Source organism: Cydia pomonella, chromosome 22 (assembly GCF_033807575.1).
Source record: "Cydia pomonella isolate Wapato2018A chromosome 22, ilCydPomo1, whole genome shotgun sequence".
In the NCBI taxonomy this organism is placed as follows: domain Eukaryota; kingdom Metazoa; phylum Arthropoda; class Insecta; order Lepidoptera; family Tortricidae; genus Cydia; species Cydia pomonella.
Window position 1 is genome coordinate 49356 of NC_084724.1, and position 11410 is coordinate 60765.

General features: G+C 41.8%; 1 protein-coding gene across 1 annotated transcript; it reads right to left on the minus strand.

Annotated features, from left to right (window-relative positions):
• Positions 1-2015: 2015 nt before the first annotated feature.
• On the minus strand, positions 2016-9544 carry LOC133530394 (uncharacterized). The gene is made up of 3 exons (XM_061868306.1): positions 9428-9544; positions 3819-5359; positions 2016-3742 (listed from the first exon to the last, which is right to left on the minus strand). Exons 1-2 carry the CDS (start codon positions 9542-9544, stop codon positions 4700-4702), a joined length of 777 nt encoding a protein of 258 aa, XP_061724290.1. The 3' UTR covers positions 2016-3742; positions 3819-4699.
• Positions 9545-11410: the final 1866 nt, after the last annotated feature.

An 11410-nucleotide genomic window follows, 5' to 3' on the forward strand; every position in this document is an offset into this window, starting at 1 on the left:
TTTGCTCCGTGGTCGTTAGTGCTAGAAAGCTGAAATTTGGCATGGATATATAAATCAATAAAGCCGACAAAGTCGTACAATAAAAACTAAAAATTAAATTTTTTTTAGGGTACCTCCCCTACACGTAAAGTGGGGGTGAATTTTTTTTTTCACTTCAACCCTAGAGTGTGGGGTATCGTTGGAAAGGTCTTTCAAAACTAATAGGGGTTTTTAAGAAAAATTTTTTGATGAAGTGAATATATTCGGAGATAATCGCTCCGAAAGAAATAAAAAATGTGTCCCCCCCTCTAACTTTTGAACCATAGGTCCAAAAAATATGAAAAAAATCGTGAAAGTAGAGCTTAAGAAAGACATTAAATGAAAACTATAGCGGACATGATCAGTTTAGCTGTTTTTGAGTTATCGCAAAAAGTTTTCCCTTGGGCCGTTGGGATTTATACTAATGATTAACGATCTTCCTGACGTAGTGATGGATTCTACCTGCCTCTTATTTGCTGACGACTTAAAACTGGTCCGAGTGGTTAGGGATATCTCGGATTGTCGTAAATTGCAGGACATTGACAATGTTGTCCACTGGAGTGTAGACAATAAATTATACTTTAATGAAGACAAGTGCACGGTAATTTCATTTAGTCGTTGCACATAATCGGTGGAAAGCCAATGCAGCGAGTGTCGGAGGTGGGCGATCTCGGGGTCCGCTTAGCTGCCGATTTGTCAATTCGTGATCACGTTATTGGTGTCTGCAAGAAAGCATTTCGTAACCTCGGTTTCTTGATGCGACAAGCAAAGGACTTCACGAACATCACAGCGATCCGAGCAGTGTATGATGCCCTCGTGAGAAGTCACCTTGAATGTAACGCGGTAATTTGGAGTCCACACGAAGCTAAATACAAAGTCATGATGCAACGCGTTCAAAATATGTAAATATGTTAGGCTTACTTAAAGCTATATGGCGTATATCCGGGGTATCCCTTGCTGTATCCCACGCTGTTCGTGCTGGGAATGATAGGGTATAGCAAGCTAGAGGTGAGGCGGGAACTTGCCCTCGCTTCATATGTAGTTAGGGTGATGAGAGGCGAGTTGTGTAACCCCGGGGTCCTGCACGCCCTGGCGCTGTACGTACCGGACCGGCACGTGTGGCGTCGCCGCCGCCCGCCGCTGCTGGCCGTACCCCTTGCTCGCACAAAACTGCTAACGAGGGCCATTCGCACTATCAATAAACTTGCGTTGAAGTTGGACATATTTACGTGCTCTCTGAATGATCTCACAAAGGCTGCAATGATAATATTAGGTTAAAATTATAATTATATAGTCAATAACTCTGATTATTGGTTTGTCGCTTATCTATCGCATTAGGCTATACCTGTAATGATAGATTTAAGCTTTATTTAAAAAAAAAACGCTGGAGTTTATTTTGATAAATGATCTACCAGAAGTGGTCAATGAGTCTAAATATTTGTTATTCGATGATGACCTCAAGTTGCTCTTGGCTATAAAGAATGAGGGAGACTGTGAGCGCCTCAAGCGAGACATAGACAGAGTAGTGGAGTGAAGCCAGAAAAACAAACTACAATTTAATGTGGATAAATGCGTTACCATTACATTCACCCGATCCAAAACACCTTTCAACCACAGGTACCATGGAGCGTAGCAGGAGCTCAGCTAAAAAGAGTGGATTCCGTGAGAGACTTGGGAGTACACATAGCAGCTTGTTTCAGAGACCATAATTATTGTCAGTGAGTGTAAAAAGGCGTTCAAAATTCTGGGTTTTGTGCTGCGCCGAGCAGTGGGCTTCTCGGACGTGAAAGCCGTGTCGGCGCGGCGTTGTACAATGCCCTGGTAAGAAGCAAATTAGAGTGCAACGCAGCAATATGGGCTCCGCATGAGGCCAAATACCGACCCGCGAGCCAAGTGATCCACCGTCCAGGGTAATAGTTTATTATTACACCACACGTTAGTGGTAACAACAATGTTACGACATCAAAATTTTTAAATAAATAAAATAAATCATTACGAAAAAAGTAATAAACGATTACCGCATGTTGACGTATATATACATATATATATATGTCCGGTCTGCGTACAACACCACAGTTGATGTTCGCGAGAGTTCAAAGACTATAATCCGTCTATATAATACGGAGGAGGAGAGGATAAGCTGTAACGGCGCGGATTTTTATGCCGGTCGAAGCGCAACTCTCTCCTCCACAAAATAGTAGACGTTAATAATCTCAAACATTTTAAATACGCGACGCGAGATCGAAATAATAGATCTCACCTGTGTGTGTGTGACGTAAACTGGACACATATATATAATTGTTTCATGTTAACGGATTATTTTTGTTATACATGTTTGTATGTATATATACCATACCAACATGTATACACGTTAATGATCCTTCCGCAGGTTCCCCTACGGAAACCTTGTTACGACTATTACTTCCTCTAAATGATCAAGTTTGGTCAACTTCCCAGCAATGCCGACGGCCGTGAAGCCACCGCGTGTCGGTCCGAAGACCTCACTAAATCATTCAATCGGTAGTAGCGACGGGCGGTGTGTACAAAGGGCAGGGACGTAATCAACGCGAGCTTATGACTCGCGCTTACTGGGAATTCCTCGTTTATGGGGGATAATTGCAAACCCCAATCCCCAGCACGAAGGAGTTTCAACGGGTTGCCCGGGCCTCTAGGCCAAGGAGAACATGCTGATTCCTTCAGTGTAGCACGCGTGCGGCCCAGGACATCTAAGGGCATCACAGACCTGTTATTGCTCAATCTCATGCGGCTCGAAACCGTCGGTCCCTCTAAGAAGAATTTTAATACGTCGCCAGTGAGTTGCACGACCGCGAACGGCCGCGCGCACCTAAATGACGACGCCTATTTAGCAGGCTAGAGTCTCGTTCGTTACCGGAATTAACCAGACAAATCGCTCCACCAACTAAGAACGGCCATGCACCACCACCCACCGAATCAAGAAAGAGCTGTTAATCTGTCAATCCTTCCGGTGTCCGGGCCTTTTGCAATATCGCGATGATTAATCGATATACCGTCATCGATAAAATTCAAAAATTCGCATAATACCCTACTTTTTTTTCGTCTTTTATAATGTCTAACGGTAGGCGTGACAAATTAACTGCTAAACAGTTTTGTTCCGATTTAACGCAAGCTATCTCATAGTCGTACCCGCTTAAAATTACCGCCCACCGCTGCAATCGTCCCGCTACCATTTGCGGTATACTTTTATGCTGGCTTAAAATGTGCGCTAACGGTTTACAGTCCGTAACTAAGGTAAACCGTCTACCAAAAAGGTAGTGATGAAATTTTTGAACGCCAAAAATGATTGCAAGACCCTCACGACATATTTGTGCATAATTTCGTTCAGGCGGTTGAGCGCCCGCGAGGCGTGCGCCACTGGCAGATCACCCCCTTCGCCCCGCTGCACCAGCGCCGCCCCCAACCCATACGGAGATGCGTCACAATAGAGCCATAGAGGTGCATCAGGTTTATAATGCATTAACATCGGTTTTGCGGCTAACATTTGTTTCATTTTCATGAATGCTTCGTTGCATTCCCGAGACCACAAAAACTTGTTATGTTTTTTTAGTAGCTCGTAAAGCGGGTGTAAAACGGTACTTATATTAGGTATGAATTTGGCATAATAATTGACCAAGCCTAAGAATGCCTTTAAACGCGATACGGTGTCTGGTACTGGGGCTGCCTGAACGGCATCTATTTTACTCGTCTGTCACCGATTTTTGGAAAAAAATGCATTTATTTTGTGCAACTCTTGATCCTGCCTCAGACAATATTTTGAATACCGATATCAGGCGTTTGTAATGATCATCGTCGTTAACTCCCGTGACCAAAATATCATCGCAATACACTGCAATAAGGTTCATATTCTTGAATAGGCTATCCAGGACGCGCTGAAATTTACTCATATTACACTTAATACCGAACGGTAATCTATTGTAACAAAAGTTACCCTTATGAGTCACGATTACGCACAGCTGTTTAGATTCTTCTGTAAGCGGTAATTGCTGATAAGCATGACTCAAATCTATTTTACTGAAAAGTTGTCCTCCTTGCAAATTAGAGAATATTTCATCGATACGAGGTATCGGGTATTTGTCATCCTCTAATACCGGGTTTAGTGTTACTTTAAAATCCCCGCATAGTCTTACCTCACCTGATTGTTTGATAACGGGCACGACGGGCGTCCCTCACTCGCTAGTCTCCACCGGCGAGATGACCCCGTCCGCCTGCAGGCGCTCCAGCTCGGCCTCCACTGCGGCGGGCAGCGCGTGCGGCACGGCCCGCGGCTTGCAGAACACGGGCCGCGCGTCACTGGCCACTTTTAGTTGTATGGGCTTACCTGTGAACTTGCCAGTTCCCTGCGCGAACACCTGCGGGAACTCTCGAGCCAGCTGTGTCACTACACCCTCACGAGCGTTATTAATACTATATATCGTCTCGGGAGCCTGAGGACTGCATTGTATACCTAACGCCGTCATCCACCGACGTCCGATAATGGGCGGGCTGTCGTCTGAGTCTACTACGACTAACTTTAAATTTGATTTCTTTTTATTGCCATACGTAAACTTTCCACGACATAATGCCCTTCGGTGTAACTTTTTGTCCCGCGTACATTTTTAAATTTGTCTTAGGAGGTAACAAATTAACATTTTTAAACAGCTGATTAAAATAACTGCCAGACAGCGCTTATCGCAGCACCACAGTCCAGCTGCATGCGCACCTTGACTCCGTTCACCGTCACAGTGCGCCACCATGGTTGATCACTGCCGGTGTTGTCGTCTATAGAGTACAACGGCACGTCGTACTCGTCATCGGCGTCCTCCGACCCGCCGTCGTCGCTCGTGTCCCTAGACTCCGTACACACGTTGACGCTATGATGTTTCCGGTTTTTACACGCTTTCGCAATATGTCCCTTCTTGCCACACACGTAGCACTCCGTGTTCATGAATGAGCAGCTCCTCGGATGGTGCGTGCCCAAGCACCGCGGACAGCGCGCGCGCGGCGCCGCCGCCGGCTGCCTGCGACGCGGGGGCGCGCGCGCGCCGCCGCCGCCGCCAACGCGCACCGCGTGCACGTCCTCTTCTCGCGTCGACATCGGCGCCGATGTCGCGCTCCCAGCGCCACTGCTGGGTCCGCTCGCTTTCGAGTCTCGATCCGCCGCCTCTAACGACGTCGCTATTTCCACTGCGCGGCTGAATGTTAATTTATCCTCAGTTAACAGCTTGAAACGTATCGCATCACTTCTCAATCCGTATGCCAGCTGATCACGTAGGTTCTCTTCTAAGTACGTAGAACCGGAGAAATTGCATTTTTGAGCAAGCTGCTAGAGTTGCGCCACGTACTCATTAATTGACTGGTCAGTAGTTTGCTTACATGCCCGAAATATCATACGCTCTGCCAGCTCGGATCGTTTCGGTGATAAATGTTCGCGCACTTTTGTCACCTTTATCCGGCTCCGATGGATAGCACAAATCTATTATTCAATCCAAAGTTTCAGTCCCGACCACCGCGATAAAGTACTGCGCCCGAGCGTCCGGTTTTACGTTGGTTATATCAAACCATGCCGTTAACTGACTAATGTATGTATTCCACTTTCCCGGACGTAAATTAAATTCTCTAATGTTAAAAGGTAGTGTTTTCGACATCCTCGTTAGCCAATGTTATGTACTGGGAATTAATATATGGGAGTCAAATAACACAGCACGCGAGTATATTCAAGACTGATTTATTGTTCTGCCGTAGGTAGGCGCGTAATCTTAACCTACCCTTATTTGATACATCGCATTAATCTTTCTTGAATTATATAAAATGTACAATGATTAATGCAGTTTCATACATCATGTAATATCAATTAGATATACGAGTATGTATAGTGATCAAGTAAGAACATCATGCATGTCTTTAATTGCAAGGATGCAGCATAGTAGAACGAAAACAAAAACATGTATACTTAGCATAAAGAATCTAGTACAATATGCAGTTAGCTTGGCCCATCTTCAATTTCTATTTGCACTTTGTTCCTCGTACATACACGTTGCACACGTGACAGACAGGAAATGATAAGCAGCACTTTGTGCAGAGACGAAGAAGCGTTCACTGTTTTAATAACAGCAAGCGTCATGACTCAATAATGTAAATGTCACCCGAGGCACGGTATCATCGTAGATGTGATTCTGTAGAGTGAGTCAACGGGTCAGGTGAACTTCTAACCCAGAGGGCCACGTCAAACCAGCTTTCTTTGGATTATGCAAGTTATAGAGGGGCGTGGCTATGGGCATGGCGCACCCAGGTTATATCTCGAGCTTGGATTTCCTTTGTACTGTTATATACTCTGTAATATATCATCATGCACCTGGTGCTCTATGTTCGCCTACCGCTCTATTATATCATTGCGATTGCAGATAATGAATAAGTGTAGGTGATTGTTCAAGAACCGTACAACAAGGAAATCATATTTTTATTTTATCTTTTACATTGTGAAGATGTACTCTTATTTGTGGTATAAAATGCTACCTGAAATACTCATGAAATTCATTTGACACACATTGACGACAATTATATGATGTAATGATTATGATGTAATAAGTTGGCAAAATGAACAGAACGAGACAAAAGTTTACACAGTAAACAAAAACAAGATATACAAGATGTTAATGAAATGTCATAAATATAATTCAGTGAAGTTTGTTTACCTTCCGATGGCTGGCTTGCGATAGTAAAAGCCTGGTGATGCAAAAGGTGAGTTATTACAAGACTTGGTTTTGTAACATACTGATAAAACGATTTCAGTAATGTCGCAGAAATATTAAAACGCGAGACGAAAGAGTTTACCCAGTAATCAAATGGATGGACACTACGTTAAAAACGTCTTAAAGTATCGATTGCTGTTTGTAAGAAGGAGGGAGGAGGACTGCAGAGTTAAAGCGAAATTATACTTGACATTTCATTAACATTTAGTAAGTTTGTTTACTGTGTAAACAACTTTTGTCTCGTTGTGTTCTTTCTGCCAATTAATTAAATCGGTTAAATAACAAAAAATACAAAACATGCATACGTTCCACTTACGCACCGGTTCTCGTATATATATTATTTAAAAGAAAAAAAACCCGAAGGAAAAAAAACTTTAATTATTTATTATGTCTTGCCAGATTCAGTTAGTTGTTAGTATGATTTCGCTTTAACTCTGCAGTCTTCCTCGCTCCTTCTTACAAACAGCAATCAATACTTAAGACGTTTTTAACGTAGTGTCCATCCATTTGTTGACTGGGTAAACTCTTTCGTCTCGCGTTTTAATATTTCTGCGACATTACTGAAATCGTTTTATCAATATGTTACAAAACAAAGTCTTGTAATAATAAACTCGCCTTTTGCATCACCAAGCTTTTACTATCGCAAGCCAGCCATCAGAAGGTAAACACAAACTTCACTGAATTATATTTATGAATTTCATTAACATCTTTTATATCTTGTTTTTGTTTACTGTGTAAACTTTTGTCTCGTTCTGTTCATTTTGCCAATTTATTACATCAGTTTGCAGTAACTCAACAGTTTTGCTCTTTGTTTCATGCCATGAGCATATAATTGTCGCCAATGTGTATCAAATGAATTTAATGAGTAAGTATTTCAGGTAGCATTTTATACCACAAATAAGAGTACCTCTTCACAATGTAAATGATAAAATAAAAATAGGATTTCCTTGTTGTACGGTTCTTGAACAATCACGTACACCTATTCATTCTCTGCAATCGCAATGATATAATAGAGCGGTAGGCGAACATAGAGCACCAGGTGCATGATGATATATTACAGAGTATATACAGTACAAAGGAAATCCAAGCTCGAGATATAACCTGGGTGCGCCATGCCCATAGCCACGCCGCCGTTTGATGTGGCCCTCTGGGTTAGAAGTTCATCACCTGACCCGTTGACTCGCTACAGAATCACATGTATCATGGTACCGGGCCTCGGGTGAAATTTACATAGAGTTTTATGACGCGTGCTGTTATTAAAGAAGCTTTGTGCAGACGAAGTGCTGCTTAACATTTCCTGTCTGTCACGTTTGCAACGTGTATACGAGGAATAAAGTGCAAATATAAATTGAAGATGGGCCAAGCTAACTGCATATTGTATAATAACAGTGTTAGATGTTATCACACTTTCAACACACGGTACACAAAAGTATCTTTAGCCAGATTTTACTTACGTAAATTACTATAACAGAACGAATATTTCGCGGCGTGAGAACAAACAATGCGCCATGCACAACACGAGCAACAATAGCAAACCTCGCGCGGCGCGCGCAGTGTCGCACAAATAACAATTGCAACAACCCTCGCGCGGCGCGCGCAGTGTTTCAATACTGTGTGATGATTGCCCCCCCTCCCGCGCGCTTCGCCTATTAGTGAGATCGCTCGATACAGCTTACTTTATCATTTTACATTTTGCCCGAGCAAGCGGAAACGGAGAAATAATTTAGTATTTTATTTCTTTACCGCATGGTATTAATAATCACCTTGTAAAAATATATGTCATTCTAAACAAGTAATATAGCCTAGGAAAAATAAAAAATAAAATTTTAATTGTTTTTAATTACTATATTTTGGAGAAAACAATTACGTACAAATCTGGAACAACTGCACTGCAGTGTAGAGTTTTGTAGTTGCCAAATTTGGAACAATATGCAGTACAGCTGCGCATATTTAATCAACACTTTTAACCAAAATAAATAAATCCTTTTTTAGTTGATATAGTATAATACTTTTTGCAAACATTTATTGCTAAAATTAAATTCCTTGAAGCAATTACGATTTTTGTTTAGACACCTTTTGGCACATGACATGGGTTTTTTGTATGCAGCCCGCTAACTTGCATCATTGGCGATCTGACATCCATTCTGGCCAATGGTTAAAACCATCTTCAGCTACTTCGTTGTATGTATATATTTCTGGGTGGTTTCTGACTGGGTAGGTGGTGGTGATAGTGGGTAGGTGAATAAAACCAAGTAACATCTTGTGCTCAATATTTAATCTTCTAAATTAGAAATATTTACTTCCTGGACTTGTTATATATATTAAATTTATGCGATAGTAACGCTTTTCACCTACCAGCATTATCCTAAGTAATTTCTAAAAAGTTACACTGAACTCCTGCATTTCACTTTCACATAATAGCACAAATGTCACAAGCAGCTTCAATAAAAAATTCTATCTCAGAATTGACCAATATGTTCCAAAACCAAATGTCCGCTTTCCAAAGAAGCCTCGAAAATGCAGATCCGACCAACCCTACAGTTGCCTCCGTGTCAGCGAGCTTCATTGCGTTTAAGGACTTTGTGATGAAGTCCCTCCAGACTCTCCAGAAGCATGTCGAACTTCTAACGCGTCAGGTGGACCACATGGAGACACGCGCACGCCGGAAGATGCTGCTGGTTCATGGCGTAGACACAGCGAAGCTTGCTGTTAGCCAGTTGCAGGCTGACTTTTCTGTTGCGGAATTCGAACGCAGCCATCGGTTGGGCAGGCGCGGTATGCTGCGGTCCCTTAACATATCTCCTGCAGCAATTGGCTGGATTCGCAGGTACTTAATTGGTCGTCGGCAATGCATTAAGGTGAACGATCTCTGCTCTTCTTGGTGCAACACGCTGGCCGGCGTACCGCAAGGCAGCGTGTTGTCCCCCTTATTATTTTCAATTTTCATAAATTCCATAACCTTCAATCTTTCTTCGCATTATCACCTGTATGCCGACGACCTTCAAATTTACTCACAGGGTAAAACTGATGATCTTCAGACTGTCATTAACACCATAAATAATGATTTAGTGAAAATCTTGGACTGGAGTGTTGCTTTTGGCCTCAAAGTAAATCCTTCAAAAACGCAGAGTATTATTTTCGGAAGTCCAAAATTATTATCGAAGATAGACTTCAATACACTATCTCCAATTTATTTTGATGGCGTTCTGATCCCGTATTCGAAGCAAGTAAAGAATTTGGGACTTCTCATGGATAGTACCCTATCATGGGTGCCTCAAGTTGGCGAAGTAAGCAGGAGAATGTTTGCAGCAGTGAGCTCTCTTAAAAGGCTACGAAATCTTTTACCAATACCGACCAAAATTGCGCTTGCCCAAACCCTCCTTCTCCCCATTTTGGACTACGCTGACGTTTCATATCCTGATCTAACGGAGGAGCAACTTAATAAACTTGAGCGCATCCAAAATATCTGCATCCGGTTCATATTTGGGTTACGCAAGTATGACCATGTTTCTCTTTTCCGCTCACAGCTCAAGTGGTTGCCTATTCGTTTTCGTCGTAACTTTCATATTCTGTCTCTCCTATATTCTATTCTTTTCCTTCCAGCAACTCCCCGCTATCTTAAGGAGCGTTTTAACTATCTAAATTCTGAGGCTGTCGCGCAGCCTGCTTCTCTCCGTCCCATCTTCTTCTACAAAATTTTACAACACTTCATTTACTTTTCAAGCTGTCCGACTCTGGAACTCCTTACCCGTTGGCATTAGATGCGCTCAATCTCTTGATGTGAAGAACATTATTTATCTCTCCCTTAATGTTTATATAGTACATAGTTATTTTTACTCTGTGGCTGACATGCTGCTGTCATATTTAGCTATGTTTCGGTTAATTTTAAATATATTTATATGTATGTTTATGTATGTCTATTTGTATTCCTTATATGTGTATGTTTATTCACTGTAATTGTGTGTGTGAATCTAGGCTCCATAACGGTTTGGCAACACCTACTTTTTCGATTAACTTCTCTATTTCCGCTACCCAAAGGTTGTCTGGAAGAGATCGCTTTTTAGCGATAAGACCGCCTGTTGTCTGCCTCTAAATTTAATCAATGGTTTATTTTTCTTGTATATTTTTACTGAGGTGTGCCAATAAAGAGTATTCTATCTATCTATCTATATTTCAATCGATGCAATATTATTTATAACTATGAAACCCTAATCTACTTCAAATGCATCATAAATTCGAAATATAAATATAAGTATTAAATAACCAAACTGCATGATGTGCCACATTTGTCTTAGTAAAAAAAGCCATTAATGCACAGTGTTCCGAATATGTCACAAAGTTATACAAATAAATAATTGTAATACAAACTTCCTTGTTGAGGATTCATTTAACTACACATAACAATAGCAACTTCACCAAAACTTTGATTTGATGGAATAAAATCGCGAGCCGAAATACCTCCGCCGTGCTCTGTCACTAAGTCACCGCAACCGGTTTTCTACTCACATTATTTGTAGTATCACGAAAGATCCAGTATGCCACAACTACCCTGTTGTGTGAAGCACTTCTCTAGCTAATAAATAAAAAGATATAAAACGGCACACAGAGATGGCGTTAATAAAGTG